Source organism: Mesoplodon mirus (assembly GCF_964341445.2).
Source record: "Mesoplodon mirus genome assembly, chromosome: 15".
Taxonomy (NCBI): domain Eukaryota; kingdom Metazoa; phylum Chordata; class Mammalia; order Artiodactyla; family Ziphiidae; genus Mesoplodon; species Mesoplodon mirus.
Window position 1 is genome coordinate 35913563 of NC_138991.1, and position 17075 is coordinate 35930637.

A 17075-nucleotide genomic window follows, 5' to 3' on the forward strand; every position below is an offset into this window, starting at 1 on the left:
CGGGGCCAGCGCGCTCACCGCTCCAGGCTTTTCCGCATTGGTGGTCGCGGCGGCTCGAGCCCGGAAGCTGACGGGGGCGGAGGCGGCGGAGGCGGTGGAGGCGGAGGCGCCTCGGGGCCACCGGGGTTGCCGCTCTGTCCTCTACTCTCGGCTCGTCCGGCTCACGGCCCGGCAGCAATGCATCCCCCTCCTCCGGGCCCGTTGGGCGACTGCCTGCGGGACTGGGAGGAGCTCCAGCAGGACTTCCACGGCATCCAGGTAAGTGCTGATGCGGGCCCCCATTGGTTCCGAGCCATGTCTATCTGGTTCTGGGTCAAGGGTCGGGTAGCCCCGGGTCGGGCAGCGGGGAGCTCGGGGTCAGGGGTTGGGGACCCTGGTGTCGCTCCCGACGGGGGAGAGGCCCCGGGTCCTGGTGTCCCCGGTTGGACCCTCCCCTCGGCCTCAAATGAATGTTCGGCAGCGGGACCTCTTCCCCGCGCGGCCGCCGCGACCCCGGAGTGACCCCACTGACCCAGGCGGAACTCCGGCCTCCCTTTGAGGCCTCGGAAAGAGGCCCCGACTCCGACCCGGTCCCCTCCCAGGAGCGTCCGAGCTGACCGGAGCCAGTCTTGTGTCAGTTACTGAGCAAATGCGCCGTGGGCGCCGGCCGGGCCGGATCGGCGAGCAGCGCCTTCCCCGCCCTCGGTCCGCGTGGTCTGGGCTGAGTGTGGCTGGGGAGCAGTCTGGGAGGCAGCCTGGTCTAGGTCGGGGGAAGTGGTGTTTAGGTGAAGTCTCTGGATGGGGGCGGGGCCCATCCAGGGTGAAGGACAGCTCCCCCCAAGACAGGACCACGTGGCTGCTGCATAGAGTGAGGGGAAAAGTGGGTGGGCCATACCCTGCCAAGAGACCTCACCGGCCGACAGGGATTGGAATCTTTCTGAGGCCAGTGGGAAGCCAAGGGAGGAATCGTCTGGGTCTGGCTGGTATGGGCCACTGTGCTGTTCTGTGGAAAGGCAGACAGGAGAGTGTGGTGGCTGGGGGTAGGCTGAGGTGGCCCTTCCTGGGCATGAGAAACAAGACCCAGGCAGGGTAGAGCCCAGGTCAGCTGGGCACTTGATCAGGACTTTGCCTCTCCTGGATTGGTTCCAGCCCTTTCCTGTCCACGTTGAAGCCTGACTGCCCCTGGCCTGGCCAAGCTGCTACCATTAGTGCTTCCCAGCCTGGTCACCACTGTCCTGGCCTCAGCCCCTGCCTGACCTTCCTCACACTGCTTCTTGCCCCATCTCTAGGATGTTCCTTTTCAAGACTCATCCATTGGGGCAAAGTGCTTTGGGAAGCCTTGGATCAAAGGTGTTGGGGGAAGAGTAGAGGAATGGTCTTATAGCAAGAGGTCCAAGGGCTAAAGCCTGATGACCTTTACTCTGGGAGGAAGATGCTGGGAGTGCCAGAGCAGCAGGCATCTTGGACAACCCCATCTTCCCCTGGACTTGCAGGTTATCTAGGCAGGAGGATCTGAGAGGGCCAGGGATGGCTTTAGGTAGCCTGCTTGGTCCAGAAGGTAGACCCATGAGCCTAGAATCCAGATTCAGGATAGGCCAGAGAGGGGTGGGAACAACTAGTAGATGGGCTGAGACTAAGAAAACCTTCAGAGAACTCTGTTTCTGGGAGAGGGGTACAGTGGGGGCTTCTGGGCTTACAGGGAGACCCCTGCCTCCTTGCCTGCCTTAGAGAGAGAGTACCCTCAGGGAGTTCCCTGGGCTGGCACAGCTGGCTGTCTCCTTTCCTGCTGAGACCCTCCCAAGGAGCCCTGGAGGAGTCCATGCCCCACCTCCTTCCCAGCAGGCTCTGGCTCGGGAGCCCCCTAGCCAGCCTGAGCCTTACCTCGACCTGGTTTTCAGGAGACCCACCGGCTGTACCGCCTGAAGCTGGAGGAGCTGACCAAGCTGCAGAACAACTGTACCAGCTCCATCACTCGGCAGAAGAAGCAGCTCCAGGAGCTGGCCCTTGTCCTGAAGAAGTTAGGACCTTTCCCCATATACTCTCCCATGCCCTCCCATACCTCATCATACCCAGACCCCCATACCCTGTGGCCTCGGACTGGGGGTGGGTGTCTGACCTGGTGGGGTAGAGAGCTGGCACTGACTCCCAGATGTCCCTGGGCATGGCTTCTCCCCTCTCTGGGTTGCATTTGCTCTCCTGCTGCGCAGGTGTCAGGTGTGATATCACACATGGGGGTCCCCTGTTCTGACTGGCTTCTGTGGCTGCACCTGCAGATGTAAACCCTCCCTCCCGTCAGAGGCCGAGAAAGCTGCGCAGGAGCTGGAAAACCAGATCAAGGAGCGACAAGGCCTTTTCTTTGATATGGAGGCCTACTTGCCCAAGCAGAATGGGTGAGATTCCTCCCCCAAGCTCAGTTCACAGCCATTTCTGAGAGGGAGGCCTGAAGCACCGTCTTCCTCTGCTTGGTTTCCTGCACCCACTCTGGGCTGACCAGTCAGACACAGTCCTATCTCAGGGACAGCCTGAGTGACGGTGACAGCTCACTGCAATGAGTGCTTTGTGGGGGAAGTATAGGGAATGGGGGGAGCACAGTGAGGGGTACCTAACCACTTGGGAGGTCGGAGAAAGCCTCCTGGAGTAGGTGATGCCTGAGCTGAGTCATAAGGATAAAGAGGAGTGAGCCAGGCAGACATGGGAAGGCGGAAACAGTAGGTGTCATGGCCATAGCTCTCAGTAGGAGGTGAGAGGTTGCAATGAGACCAGAGGGGGAGCCAGCCTGCAGAGCTTTCCTCTGGCCCAGTGGGCAGGGGAGAGTGACAGGTCAGTCATGCACTTAGATCAGCTGCAGTCACAGCAGAGGACATGGCGGAAGCCTAGGCTTAGGGAAAACAATCCCTCAGAAACTGCAGGCAGCAAGACAACTGGGAGAGAGCATGTCCCAGAAGGCAAGGAAGGAAGGACTGGCCAGTAGCCTCAGATCAGTTGGCCAGGGGCAGCGTAGGAGGCAGTCAAATGCAATACAGAAGGGGAAATGTTTCCTGGAAGTCAGGGTGACCTTGGAGAGAACCGCTTCTCAGGAGGGTAGGGCTGGAAGTTGATATTGGGGATGACAGAGGAGCTGAGGAGACACAGCCAAGTTTAGGCCGTGCTTCAGAGGCTCGGCTGTGCGTGGAAGGAGAAACTGGCAGCTAGGAACCGCTGACTAGGACTTGGCATGAGAGTTGAGGAGTGGCTTTTGTTTGGGTGTGTGTGTAACTTTGTCCATAGGAAAGACTTGAGCATATCTACCTGCTGCGAGGCGGGCCAGCAGAGGGAGAGACCCAGAAGCAACGGAGGGAAGTCCCTGGGGAGGTGGGAAAGGGCGGGTATAGGCCCTTGTCTGGGATGAAGGGGTGCAGAGATGAGGGTGAGGAGGCAGGCAGGGGAGATGTCACCTGGCCGGAGGGAGACAGGATGGAGGATTTGGGAGAGGGTTGGATAAGGCCACTGCTGAGAATGGGAGAGGGAGCCCGTGGCGATGCTGAGAGACAGCCTGGTCCCCGTCCCCGCTGTGCCCCGTAATCTCTTCGCTGCCTCAGGCAAGTCCCTGAACCCCTCTGAGCCTGTGCATACGGCTCGAGTGTGAACAAGAGCCCATATGGGAACAGCTGCTTAATACACGACTGTAGCTTTCAGTCACCTCATGGAGTTCCTCTGGCAGAGAAGGGCAAGACAAGCTTAGATGGTGGGGTGATGGCAATGCAAGGATTGGCAAGAAAGTGGTTCCGTGTTGTGGAGGAGGGCTTGGTGACTCAGCTGGCTCGGGAAGGGAGACCAGGGTCAGGAGGGCCTGGGAGCGTCAGTGAGGGAGAGGATCCTTGTGGGTGGGAGGCTGGGCGCTCGGGGGTCAGAATATAGCCAGGGTTTCCGAGGAGGCCCTTTTGGGTTGGGAGGAGGGTGGTGTGGTCACAGATGTGGGTTGCTGCAGTGGACTTGGGGCTGAAGGCTACCTCTCCTCACCTGGTGTTCCCTCCCCCAGGTTGTATCTGAGCCTGGTTCTGGGCAATGTCAACGTGACACTCCTGAGCAAGCAGGCTAAGTAATTTGTTGTCGTGGGCAGGGTCTCAACCCTACTCCCCCTCCCCTGCCCCAGGCCCCTTCCAGTCTGCCCCAGCTTCCCTGGCTAAGCTTGGGGTTCAGGGGCTGCTCCCCCATGCTGGCCCCATGCCACCACAGCAGTGTGTCCAGAGGCGTGGGTGGGCCCTGCCAGCATCCCAGCCTGTCCCATGAGTGTGTACCCCTCCCTTCTCCCCAGGTTTGCCTACAAAGACGAGTACGAGAAGTTCAAGCTCTACCTCACCATCATCCTCATCCTCATCTCCTTCACCTGCCGCTTCCTCCTCAACTCCAGGTGGGTGTCCTGCTGCAGGGGGCTGGACCCTGTGCCCTCTCCAGGCTCTGGCACCAACCTTCTGTACCCCTCCCTAGGGTGACAGACGCTGCCTTCAACTTCCTGCTGGTCTGGTATTATTGCACCCTGACCATCCGTGAGAGCATCCTCATCAACAACGGCTCCCGGTGGGCGAGGGCCGGAGCCCGGCTCCTGGGGCTGGGGGCTGGGGGGAGTGACACTGGAGCTGCCCTAGAAAGCGGGGTGAGGGCGGCGGGTGCTGTGGCCCTCTGAGAAGCAGGAACTGGCTGGGGTACTGGTTTCTTCCCACTTCCTGTTCTGGAGCACTGATCCTGGGGGCTGAGGGGACAGGAGTGACGGTGGCTTCCTGATGCAGGATCAAAGGCTGGTGGGTTTTCCATCATTACGTGTCCACGTTCCTGTCAGGAGTCATGCTGACATGGTGAGTGGGGCAGCTTGGTCCCAGGGTCTCTGGGGGAGCCGGGGCACGGGGAGGTGGCATCCCGGAGTCCCAACCCCTCCCTCTGCTCTCTGCCTTAGGCCCGACGGCCTCATGTACCAGAAGTTCCGGAACCAGTTCCTGTCCTTCTCCATGTACCAGAGTGAGTGTCTCAGAGGTCCTGCTGAGCTTAGGACTGGCCCCCCCCCAAGAGGGGTGGGAAAGGGGCTTGGGACTCCAGCCCAGTCCTGATGTCCCCCCGCCCTCCAGGCTTTGTGCAGTTCCTCCAGTATTACTACCAGAGCGGCTGTCTGTACCGCCTGCGGGCCCTGGGCGAGAGGCACACCATGGACCTCACTGTGGGTGAGTCGGGCGTGGCCGCCCCTGTCTGGAATCCTCATGGGGGAGCTGGAGGGGCAAAGTCCTTTCCTCTTGACCTGGGTCTGAGTGATGGGGTTGTCTCTGTCCTGGTTGTGGCCCCTGCAGAGGGCTTCCAGTCCTGGATGTGGCGGGGCCTCACCTTCCTGCTGCCCTTCCTCTTCTTTGGACAAGTAAGTTGTACCTCTGTCCCTGTCCATCGGGCTGTCCGTCCCTGGCTCTGATTTGAGCAGGGACTGTGTGTAAAAACCGCCCTCCCTCCCAGTTCTGGCAGCTTTTTAACGCGCTGACGTTGTTCAACCTGGCCCGGGACCCCGAGTGCAAGGAGTGGCAGGTGAGCCGGGCGCCTGGAGAGGACACCGGGAGGGCTGGCCTGGCTTCTTTCCTGACCCCGATTCCTCCCCCAGGTGCTCATGTGTGGCTTCCCCTTCCTCCTCCTCTTCCTCGGCAATTTCTTCACCACCCTGCGGGTTGTCCACCAGAAGTTCCACAACCAGCAGCATGGGAGCAAGAAAGAATGAGGCTGGGCCTTCCCTGCCTGCCGGCACAGCTCTCCATGGCACCCCCCGGCCTGGAAGGGGCTTCTGAACCCCATGTGTTGAGGGGGTGGGGGCTCCTCTCGTCTGGGAGGGTCTGTCTGCTCTCCCCTGGGTTCTGTGGGCTCTGTGGGCCCTGAAGGCGGCGCTGGAGAGGAAGACCCGGGCCTGTGTCCCCGCCTGCGGGAGCTGGGGGCCAGTGGCCTCAATAAAGGGCGAGAGGCTCAGAGTGGCTCGGTGTGTGCTCTCCTGCTGGTAAGACGGGGGTCTGGGGGCTCTGTGCCGCCACAGCATGGGGTCTTGGGGTTCCTGAGGTCTCTCTGGGGTCCGAGTTAAGGAGACCCAGGTGGAGGCCCCAGATCTATGCAAGCAATACCAGGCAAATACTGAAAACAGAACTTTATTCCAAGGGCCAGAGGTTATTTAAAATTATTTACACTCATTGAAAATCACGGGGAGGGGCCAGGCCCCACTCAGCTGAGAGGAGGAGCCCCTTCTGTTCAGCCACCGAGGGCCCGAGGTGTTCACGGAGCATCAGCCCCGTCACCCTTAGCCACGCCCCCTGGGGCCGGCGGGTCCGAGGGTACGTCTCAGGCCTGGAGCAGTCTCTGTCAGTCACTGGGCCTGCCTCCTGTGGCAGGGCCCAGCAGAACCCACCTAGGCGACTGGCAGAGGGGAGTGCGGAAAGCGATTACATGGGGGAGCGAGTCTGTAGGGCGTGCGGAGCGGAGCGGGGCGGGGCGGGGCCGGGCGGGGCCGGGCGGCTCCTAGCTCCACACGTCCAGGGAGTAGCGGCCCTTGGTCATCAGCCTCTTGACATAGTCCACAGCCTGGGTGTGCTCCATGGCCCCCTGCGCGGCCACGATGTCGTAGAAGGTGTTCTGCACGTCCCTCGCCATATTCCGAGCGTCCCTGGGGGCGGGAAGGAGGTGGTGCTGGGCCCGGGCAGGGGCCCCCCTACCCCCACGGGCAGGCAGGCCCTGTCCCTGCCCCGCCGCCGCCCTCACTCACCCACAGACGTAGATGTGGGCGCCCCCGTCGTGGATCAGCTTCCACAGGTGCTCCTTGTCCCTCTTCAGCAAGTGCTGCACATAGACCTGGGGGTGGGGAGGGGGGCGCCTGTGAGGAGGGCTGGTCACAGCGCCCTCCGCCCCGCGGGGGCCTGCCCGGGGCCTCACCTTCTGGGGCTGTTCCCGGGAGAAGGCCACGTTGAGCTGGGTGAGGGCGCCGTCCTGGTGGAACCGGGCCAGCTCCTCGCGGTACAGGTAGTCCTCGTCAGAGCGGCGGCAGCCGTAGTAGAGCAGCGTCTCCCCCACCTCCTTGCCTGGGGCAGCAGCAGTCGGGAGTGTGGAACGCCCGTCCCAGCCCCGCCGCCCGCCCACCCGCCCGTCCGTCCCAGCCCCGCCCGCCCGGGGCCGTGCACTCACCCTGCTGCCTCAGCCAGGCCCGCTCCTGGATGAAGCCCATGAAGGGGGCAACCCCGGTGCCGGGGCCCACCATGATGACCGGCACGGTGGCCTTGAAGGGCAGGCGGAACTGGGACTTGCGCACGAACATGGGCACCAGGGCCCTGCGACCGTTCTCTCCAGAGGGCTCCTTGGCCCGCAGCCAGCTGGTGGCCACGCCCTTGTTAATGCGGCCGGACTGGGTTTCATACTCCACAGCCACCGCACAGATGTGCACGGAGTTGGGGTGGACCTGGCGGGGCGGCAGGGTCGGAGTGAGTGTGGCGATGCTGGAGGCCCCCTCCCTCCTGCCAGCCACCCTGCCGCGGGGGTCACCCCCTGCTCAGCGCCTCTTTACACCCTTTGCGGCGCCCAAACCTGTTTAAAGGCCCCTTCCTGGCAGCTCTCCTGACTGGCTCTCGGCACTGGGGCCGGAGAGCAGTTTGCAGTCTTACAGTCCAGCCTACTAGATACACAGCCCAGGAGTCTCGAGTGAACCGCCCTGGGCACGGGGGGCAGAGCTGGGGCTGTGGCCCAGGGACGCCGGCCCCTCGAAGGAGCCAGCACTAGGTCTCCTGTAAGCGGGCAGGCCTGGAGCCCACACCTTGGAGGACGAGGCGATGGAGTAGTAGCGGGCCTGGAGGCGAGGCAGCAGCTCGCACAAGTGGTCGATGGGGGGCCGCAGGGACGAGTAGTCCTGCAGGATGGCCAGGATGTGCCTTCGAGCCTCCACCACCCAGCTCAGGTACAGCTCCTGGGGAGACGCAGATGTAGGTGAGACACGGGGACCTAGGGGACAGGGCTGCAGCTGGGCCCAGGCAGCTTGGGGAATGCCCGGGGTGCTGGCTGGGAGCTGCGGTGCAGGGCTGAGGCGGTGGCGGGCGCTGGGGTGCGAGTGGCAGGCCTACCTTGCCCTCGCCCGAGGAGGAGACCATCTTGCGCAGCTGCTCCTGCTCCGAGGGCTCTGAGGCGTACTGGGCCAGCTCGTAGAGCACGTTGGTGCGGGGCGGGTTGGTGATATCCAGGTAGTAGGTGAGGGCCGTGCGGTAGGAGGTGGGGCAGGGGAATGGGTGCTTCTTATTGGAGTCTTCTGTAAGGAGAGGGCAGGCAGGGTTCGGGGTTAGTGGCCGCCCCCCGGGATGGGTGGGGTGCCGCGGGACGGGGTGGGCAAAGCCTCAGGCCTGCTCTCAGGAAGCAGGCAGCCCAGGGAGCACTGGAAGCAAGACCAGCTCTTTCTGGTCCTTCCTTGACTTTGGGGGCAAAGCCTCAGGCTTCGGCCACCCTCAAGCTTCACGCTGGACAGGTAGTCTTCATCAGAGGCAGGATATTGCCAGGGTAGCCCTGGCAGTCACTGTCCCCACCCAGGAGAATCAGCCCTTTCGGGGACCCTTCCCCTGCCAAGAGCTGCTCAGAGAGAGGGCTGCAGAGGGGGAGCTCCCCAGGTGTGTCCTGCCTGCCTGTGGGCTGGACCTGGTCCACTGTGGCGGGGGACTCCAGGCTCATGACTGTGCGATGCCAATACCAGGCCTTCAGCTGTGACAGTAGAGCCCCCTCCAGGTCAGTTTTTATGCTTGGACACATGTGGAGGTCTGTGCATGTGTCATCCAAGGGCCAAGCTCTGGGGGCAGCATCCTGTACACTCAGGGGCAGCTGCTGGCACAGACCCCCCGCCAGCCCTTGCCAGGGGCCTTCCACTACCACAGTCAACAGGCTGGCTTTACTGACAGCTCCCCACAAGCAGGCTAGAGCTGGACTGGACCCAGGAGCAACTCCATCTCTTAGAGGCATGACTGCAGGGGTGTTTATTCCTGTGCACAAATGAGCCCCGTGGAACCACGAGGCTGCCGAGCCACATGGAGAGGAGAGGGCCTGGCCCGGGACGGCTCAGCCTTTAGGAGTTTGGGTCTATTTTTGGGAGGGGTTTGAACTTGGTACTGAAGTATGACCGACGTACAGTGTACAAGTCACAGTGCAATGCTTGATGGATTTTCATGAACTGAAAGTCCTCGTGTACCCAGCACCCACATCAAGCAGCAGGTGTTCCCTGCACCCAGGCACCCTCTTGTGTAAGCCCAGAAACCAGGGCTCAGGCCTTGCACTACAGGGGCAGGTGTGGGCACTTCTTCTACAGCCCCACTTCTGCCTCTAGTTCGGAGCCTCTGCAGCCCTCTCTCTAAGCAGCTCTTGGCAGTGAACGGCTCTTCACAGGGGCCCAGAGTCTCCTGGGGGAGAGTGAGCACCAACACCCCTCCTGACCCCCAGCAAGGTCCTGCCTCAGATGGCACAAGAGACATGCCCCCCAGTGCAAGAAAGGCCCACGCGTGCACTACCGTGAGTCCACTGCCGGCACAGTGAATTCTGATATAAATCAGCCCCCTTTCACGCAGCTCCTCTCAAGGCTGACTCTGGAGCTGCTGAGAAGGAGCAGCCCAGGCCCAGGTCACTGAGGACAAGAGTGAGCGGGGCAGGGCCAGGCCGAGCTGGGCCCCAGGTCAGTGGACAGTGGGGGCACTGGGGGCATTCACAGGCCGGGCAGCCCTGCCCCACGGTAGTGCCCCTTGCACTCTGAGCACCCTGAATGGACCTGGAGGGCTGTCAGGATTGTTGACTTGGATCCCTGGGTTCACAGGTGAGACCCTGGAGCCAGAGAGGGCCTTCAGTGGCCAGTTGTGGCTCTCTTCCCTGTAGGACACGGGCTGGCTCTGTCTCCAGGCACCCACACTCCCTCAAGGGAGTATGGCAGTGAAGGGATGGGGGAACCCCAAAAGGGAGAGCGCCAGACCCTGCAGCTCCCTTTCCCCCTGACCCTGAGTTTGTTCTACAACCTGTAACTGGGGTCTTGGTTATGAGGGCTTCTAGGGCACCAGGCTTTAAGGCCTAAGCAGAAGTTCAACCTATGGACCTTGCCAAGGGGCCCATTCCCACCAGCCACCTCAGGCCCAGGTAGGTAGGGAGGCCTGGATCCCAGGACTCACCGTCAAGATTGTTCAGGGACATGATAACGTCCAGGTCGGCACCCAGGATCTCGCCGAGCTGGTTGACCAGGGCAGAGTCGTTGGCTGGGTAAACAGCCACGTGGTCCCCAGATTCATACCTGGGGGAGATGCGAGGCTCAGGAGGAGGGTGGAAGACAGCTCTGCACCCAAACAGGAGGCCTGGGTGAAAGGTTTGAGGGGGTGGGGGGTGGCAGCAGCTGATACCTGATTTTGGAGTCTGAGATGTCTAATTCCAGGTGCATGAGGTGTCGCTCGGTTCCCTGGTTCAGCTTCCGGTTGGTGGTGACGACAGCCAAGAAGGGGTTCTTGGCGTCGAAGGGGCTGGGTGGGGAGAGCAGCTCAGTGACTGGCCAGGCCTTCAGTCTGAATCTTCCCACCCCAAGGGACACTTCTGGCCACACAGGACACAGGAAACATCAGAGCTGGCCTCCAAGGGTCACGAGGAAACCTCTCCAATTAGGTAATGGGCTTTCCCAGCCTAATCCACAGCGGTGCTCCCGGCACCCTGCAAGGGGGTAGAGCTAGGTTATCAGTGTCCCCATTTACAGACATGGAAACTGAGGCTGGTCCCTAAAAACCTGGGGGACCCTCCACACTCTGTACACGTTGGTGAGCAGAGCGCAAGGAGGGCCAGGCCCTTGAAGGTGGCTCCCAAGACGGAAGGGGCTTGGGTTCCGAGTGACTGTGGAGCAAAGCCCCCTCTGCCCACGGGCCCAGGACTGTATGTGAGCAGGAGAGAGGCTTTCACTCTGTGAAGCCACTGAAATGTTGGGCTTTCTGGCTACAGCGGCAGCAGGGCTGCTGGTCTCAAAGCCTGGTGGTTCTAGCCTGGTGGTTTCCTGGGTGGCTCCAGCAGGATTCTGGGTGGCACCCAGGGGCCCTAGAGAGGAACACTATGTTTCTGGACAAAACGTCCAGACATCGAGGCAGATTTTAAGGAAGCGAGCCCTTTTGCCCAAGTTCCACCTAGACCCAGAGCTGAACTCACCGTCCTGGTCCAGGGCCTGGTGGGTACCCCCCACCCCAGGATATTTACAGGGCAAATGAAGTACAAGCTGAGCAAGGGCCAGTCCCCGCAAGGCCATGCCCTGGGCGGAGGGACTGCTGGGAGCGGAGGGGAGGGCTCCCCAGGGCCCCGGGCTCAGAGCAGCCTCCCATCTCTCTCTGCTCCAGGCCTCACGCCCTCCTGTGCGGTGGAGTGGAAACATAGGTGCCCTCACCCAGGCCCACTCCTGGATGTGGGGGTAAGGAAGCCCCACAGGACAGGGCCTGGGAGGACAGGCCCTGCGGGGACGCATGGGACGGGCAGCTGTCCGGCCCCAGCCACGCTCTCTACTCACGGTTTCTGGTTCTCGTAGCTCTTCAGGCGGCCCATTTCACCCATGTACACCTTGGCCGCGTCTATGTCTGTGTGGACCACAAGCTCATACTGGCGAATGCTGCAGAGGGGAGACGCAGGGTGAGGCCGGGGGCCGGGAGGGGGCCGGGTCCCAAGCAGGGAGTGAGGCTGTGAGGCGATGGGATGTGCAGCGAGGGCTGCGGGGCCAGACGTGACCCATGAGGAAGGAGACACGCGAGTGTGGGAGGCAGGAGGGGCCAGCTCGCGCTTGGAGGGCGGGGCGGCCCGTCAGCAGGCCCGAGGCTCTGCCCTGAGGAGGCCAGGAAGCCTGCCCTGACCGTCACCTGCAGGCACAGCCCAAGCGTTTGGGCCTGCACCCCTCCCACACCCTGACGGAGCCTCCTCCAGCCCCACCACACCCGCCAGGCCAGTCCCCCTACCTCTGCAGGCAGCACCCGAGGCCCCGGCCCACCTGCGCACACTCACCTGGACTCCTCTCCAGTGGCTTCCACCCCTAAATGCTCACACACGGCCGGCCAGAACTGCTCTCGCCACGTGATGAAGTCCTCCTCCAGGCTGGGGACGAGAGGGGATGAGCCAGGCTCCAGATGGGGCTGCTGGGAGAGCTCGGACTCTCTGTCCCATCACCCCTCCAAGCTGGAGGGTTCATTTCACACCAGCCCGCCCAGTGATGTAACCCAGGGCGTCAGGAAGCGTCCAGAGGGCCTGTAGTAACCCCGGGAAGCCCCATCTGAGCTGGGTGAGCTGGAGGGTGTGGGTGAGCAAAGAAGGTGGGGACTGGTGATGTGGGGGGATGGCCTTCCCTCCCCTGTGGTGAGGCGGGTCATGGAGTTGCGCTGACATCACGGCCCCGCCCTCCCCTCCTGTGCCCCGGCCAGCCCTAACCTGTGGCTCCTGACACACGACAGCCCAGGGGGGCGTGCAAAGGCGGGGGCCCTGGAGGGGGGTCACTCACTTCCCATCGTCGTCGCCCAGCCCCAGATCAAAGATCCGCTGGGCCCCGAGCTGCTCCAGCCGCTTGTCCACATACTTGCCCATGGCATTGAAATGCTCATAGGTCTTGTTCCCAAGGCCAAACACCTGTGTGGATGAGGGGCCAGTGGTCAGTGGTCAGTGGTCCCTGCCATTCACCTTGCACTGTAAGGCCCCAGAGGTGGCTTTGTTTTGGTGACCTGCAGTCCAGGCCCCTCCTCAACCACCTTAGTCTTAACCCTGGCGGCAGCAGGGGGTCCACCCCGCCCATTCAAGATTCTCCTTGCCCAGGCGAAGCTTGGTCAGCCCACTGCCCTTTTCTTGCCTTCAGTCTCCAGTAGCACATGTTCCCGAGCAAAGTGGGGCTGGGACATGGGAGGGGAAGCTCTTGGGCCGGGCCCAGGCGGAAGACGAGGTCGCCCCATGAGCGGCCTTCCTGGGACTCCCTGCCACGAGCTCCCTACCAGGCCCTCAGCTCGAAGCCCCTGTCCTGGCGCCTGGGCCTGCCCTAGCTGATCAAACGAGGTGAGAACTGGAGGAGTTCCTCTTGGACACGAGGTTCCGGAGGTTGCATGAGCCCACATGGGTGACTCACCGCGTACTTGACCCCAGAGAGGTCCACGTCCGTCTCCTGGAGCCAGTCGTAGAAGTCCTGGGCATTGTCAGTGGGGTCCCCCTCGCCGTAGGTGGCCATGCAGAACACCGCCAGCGCGTTCTCAATCTCTGACAGGCTGCTCAGGTCGCCCTGGGGAGACAAAGGCAGGGCCAGGCCCAGCAACCAAGACTAAGCCTGCTCCCAACAGGGGTGCAGATGGGTGAGTCAAGTGTTCAGGTGGACGGGGTGCATTTCAAGAGCAAAGGGAACAGCAGGCCCAGAAGAGCACAGGTGAGGGCCTGGGGTGTTGACAGAAGTATGCTGGGTTCCAGGCCACGGGCTGGCACTTGGAACATGGTGCCCTGGGCCACCTCCAGAGAACCTCATCATCCCACAAAGTCCCTGGGGCATGGGAGGACCTGGGCTCGCGCTAATTCCTAACCAACTGTCCACTAACTCGAAACCCAGGTCCTAAGACAGATGGGTAGTGGTGCTTGTCCCCAAGACCAAAGGCAGGGGCGTGGAGTAGGTGGGGGATGGTTCGGTTTGGGAGATGGAGTGGCACGTGTGGGAAGCAGCTGGCCCTCAGAAGAGAGCGGTTCTAAGGGAAGGTTCATTTATCGTGGTGCTGGAGCAGCAAGAGCCCGACACTGCCTCCCCCGCCCCGATGTCTGGCAACGACCCTTCGGGGGAGAAGCAGGAAGGCAACTCCCTGGGGCACCTTCCCAGGACTGCCTGCTCCCTGCCAGCCCTGCCCCTCCTGGGTGCCTAAGGACCACTCCCCACTTCCCTGCCCACTGAGTCCAACTGGGGCCACTGGCCTGGCTGTCTCAGAAACAGGCAAGCAGACTGCTGGAAGTTTCCTGCCCTTTGGAGAGCCACGACTGGCGAAAGAGCCGACGCACAGAGGAGAGATAGCAAGGTGAACGGGTCCCCTCCGCCCTCAGAGGCAGGCTAGGTGCAGCTGGGGCCAGGAAGTGGGGACTGTGTCCTGCAGACAATCCTGTGTTGGCCCGGAGGAGCCACGTGCCAACGATGGTTGACAGGAGAAGGCGGGGATCCTGCAGCTCCAGATGGGGGCCCTTCCCTCAGTTCCTGGGCTCTCTTGGGCCCTCCCCAAGCCCACACATGCGAGTTTACAGCCTCATTTCAAAGCCCAGCTGAAGGGTTCCTGGAGATGGCCCACCCAACACCCTCACTGCCTCTCTGTAGACGAGTTAAGGAAGGCCCTCGGTGGGTGCTCGCTCAGGGTCACATGGGCAGTCAGGGCAGAGCGGCACTAGAGCCCAGACCCCCCGACTCCTCGGTCCAGCTCCCCTGGAACTGCAGTTCTCGGGTGGGGTTTGAGGGGAGATGAGAAACAGTTCCTCTCCTGACTTGCTGAGACCCTTTTCATCTTTTAAGCCACAACCAATCCACTAGGTGCCCGAGTTGCTTCTGCTGGCACCTGCCCAGCACTTGCAAAGCCTGCAGCGTGGAGAGCTTGGAAGGCTGAGCGTGAGCACTGCTGAGAGCGCATATGTGCACACCTGGGCCAGGTGTTCTTAATGTCCTTAAAACTGGGGCCACCTGGCTGCTGGAACAGATGACAAGAGACGCCTATTCCTGTCTGTCCCTTTGGCTAACTCAGCCCTTTAAGCGTCTCCACGATCCAGACGTGACTTCCTTAATGCCCTGGACTGTACTGCATGGGAGGAAGGGGGCAGGGCGCGGCGAGAGCTCACCAGGTCATACTCCTCCGGGTCTGCCGCCATGCCCCGCATCCCGTAGCGATGGGCGTCCTTGGACAAGCGGTTGGCAAACTCCTCGGCGGTCCCCGTCTGGGAGCCGTAGAACACGACGATGTTCCTGCCCTAGGGATGGCCAGACACGCAGGATCAGTGAGGGGCCAAGAGCCACAGGCTTCACTGGAGGCTCTAGGTGACCACAGGGGCAGGCAGGTCCCTCAAGGGCACCCTCTTTCCTGCCTCCTTCAGGTCCTTTCTAAGTCGCTCTGGGGCTAGCATCTCACTGCCACAGCCACTGCAGCGGATGGGGTCAGAGGCCACCGAGCTGACTTCAGCTGGAGCCATCAAGATAATCCTACACACACAAGCTGCTCAAAATCACACCGTGGGCATATTTTTAAAGGACGTGTAAAAATGCAAAAATGACATTCAGTAAAAAAAAACAAAAACAAAAAAGTGGTCAAAGACTATGTATAGCATAATCCCATTTTGTTAAATATCCACTCCACATATATGTGTGTGTTTATACATATAAATGCACAGGGAAAAAGAATGGTGTGAAATATACCAAGAGTCTTTAAATGGGGAATCATGGGTGAGTTTTTCTGGATGTTTACAAAAGTAATGCATATGCTTTATAAAAATCTAGACAATGGGGAAAGGTACCATAACTGGCTCACAGGCTCTTCATCCCACCCTCCTCCTACTGTGCCCACTGCAGCAGCTCTGGAAAAGCTGGAACTCCATCCCCCAGACTCCCTGCAGCCAGGGATGCAGCAAATTAGGTCCCGCCAACTGGATGTGCTTTGCAAGATCTGGAAGGTGGAAGCAAGGCACAGGCCACCTCCCCAGTCCCTTTCTGTAGACATGAGGTTTTTCTGCGGCAGCCTTCCAGTGCCCAAAATGCCTAGAGGGGTCTCTGGCCTGACACAGAGCCCTGACAGGTACAAATGACAAAATAGAACGGAGGGACTACAATTGCTGTAAAGTGTTCTCATACCTTTTACATTTCCTGAATTTTCTACAAATCATTTAAAAAGGTATTTTAACATAATGCTTATGATGTCAAGGGAGCAAAACAGGATATAAAACAGTAGCTAAATATTTATGGTAGCATCAAGATATATAAAGTACCTAGAAATAAGCCATACAAGAAACATCTGAGAAGCTACCGAGTGATAAAGGACTCAACCAACTGGTAAGGCACTCTGATTTTGCACAGGGAAACTCAATGTACAAGATGTCAGTTCTCTATCAGTACAGAAATGTAACACAATCCTAATAAAAACTTGAACAGCTCTTTTTTCATCAACAATTTGATCCTAAAAATCCTGTGGAAAAATAAGTGCGAATCCATCCACTGGAACATCATTTGGCAATAAAAAGGAATGAAGTGCTGACGCATGCTACAGCACGGATGTACCTTGAAGACGTTACGCTAAGTGAAAGATGCCACAAAAGGCCATATACTGTATGATTCCACTTACATGAAATGTCCAGTTGCCATATAGGCAACTCTATAGAGACAAAAAATAGATGAATAGTTGCTTAGGGCTCAGGGTGGGGGAATGGGGAGTGACTACTAATGGGCATAGGGTTTCTTTTGGGGATGATGAAAATGTCCTAAAAACTGGGAATATACTAAAAATCACTGATGTGTAAACTTTAAATTGGAGAACTGTATGGAATATGAATTATATCTCAATAAAACTGTTACCTAAAATAAATGAATACGTATGAAGTAACAGCCAGGAAAACTGAAAAATAAGAGTGATGGCGGGGGGAGGAAGTGCCTAGTGCTACAGATATTAAAACAAGTTATAATAATTATACAACAATGTTATAATAATTAAACAGTATGATATTGTTTATACACAGACAGCTAGATCAAAGTACCAGAATAGGAAAATACAGAACTACACTCAAATACCCATGGGAATTACATTTATGATAAAACTAGTGGGGAAAAGATGGACTTTATTACACAGAATTGAGAGAGCTGTGTAAAAAATTGTTGGACCCATACCTTACATCTTACACCAGGATAAATTCCCAACAGACTGAATTTTAAATATGGAAAACAAAATCATAAAAATACTAGAAAAAAATATGGAAGAATTCCTTTATCTCTTTAGAGTGGGGAAGCCTTTCAAATGACGACTCAAAGTCCAGAAGTCACAGAATAGTTAAATGGACTAAGGAACTTTAACATGGCAAAACGAACAAGCAAACACACAATAAGCCGAATGATACGTAAA

At 59.4% G+C, this 17075-nt stretch overlaps 2 protein-coding genes across 3 annotated transcripts in view; one reads left to right on the plus strand and one right to left on the minus strand.

Moving 5' to 3' along the window:
* The first annotated feature begins 59 nt into the window (after positions 1 to 59).
* On the plus strand, positions 60 to 5951 carry TMEM120A (transmembrane protein 120A). 2 transcript variants are annotated; one of them, XM_082643417.1, is made up of 12 exons: positions 60 to 258; positions 1878 to 1996; positions 2253 to 2369; positions 3998 to 4057; positions 4274 to 4369; positions 4447 to 4536; positions 4746 to 4811; positions 4910 to 4971; positions 5079 to 5171; positions 5295 to 5359; positions 5452 to 5520; positions 5594 to 5951. In XM_082643417.1, the coding sequence occupies exons 1-12, from the start codon at positions 178 to 180 to the stop codon at positions 5705 to 5707; spliced, it is 1032 nt and encodes a 343-aa protein (XP_082499543.1). In that variant the 5' UTR covers positions 60 to 177; the 3' UTR covers positions 5708 to 5951. The 2 variants fall into 2 exon arrangements, with proteins under 2 accessions (XP_082499543.1, XP_082499544.1); XM_082643418.1 differs by having other exon boundaries at positions 5669 to 5951.
* A 155-nt stretch (positions 5952 to 6106) lies between these two features.
* Positions 6107 to 17075, minus strand: part of POR (cytochrome p450 oxidoreductase) — a 60668-nt gene continuing 49699 nt past the window's right edge. The window contains exons 4-16 of the mRNA XM_082644380.1: positions 14815 to 14943; positions 13091 to 13240; positions 12479 to 12603; positions 11989 to 12078; positions 11504 to 11602; positions 10368 to 10484; positions 10143 to 10261; positions 8076 to 8257; positions 7772 to 7921; positions 7150 to 7420; positions 6901 to 7046; positions 6734 to 6819; positions 6107 to 6634 (exon numbers count right to left, since the gene is read on the minus strand). Of these exons, the coding sequence (XP_082500506.1) occupies positions 6490 to 6634; positions 6734 to 6819; positions 6901 to 7046; positions 7150 to 7420; positions 7772 to 7921; positions 8076 to 8257; positions 10143 to 10261; positions 10368 to 10484; positions 11504 to 11602; positions 11989 to 12078; positions 12479 to 12603; positions 13091 to 13240; positions 14815 to 14943 (1809 nt within the window). The 3' untranslated portion in view covers positions 6107 to 6489. The remainder of the gene's footprint in view (positions 6635 to 6733; positions 6820 to 6900; positions 7047 to 7149; positions 7421 to 7771; positions 7922 to 8075; positions 8258 to 10142; positions 10262 to 10367; positions 10485 to 11503; positions 11603 to 11988; positions 12079 to 12478; positions 12604 to 13090; positions 13241 to 14814; positions 14944 to 17075) is intronic.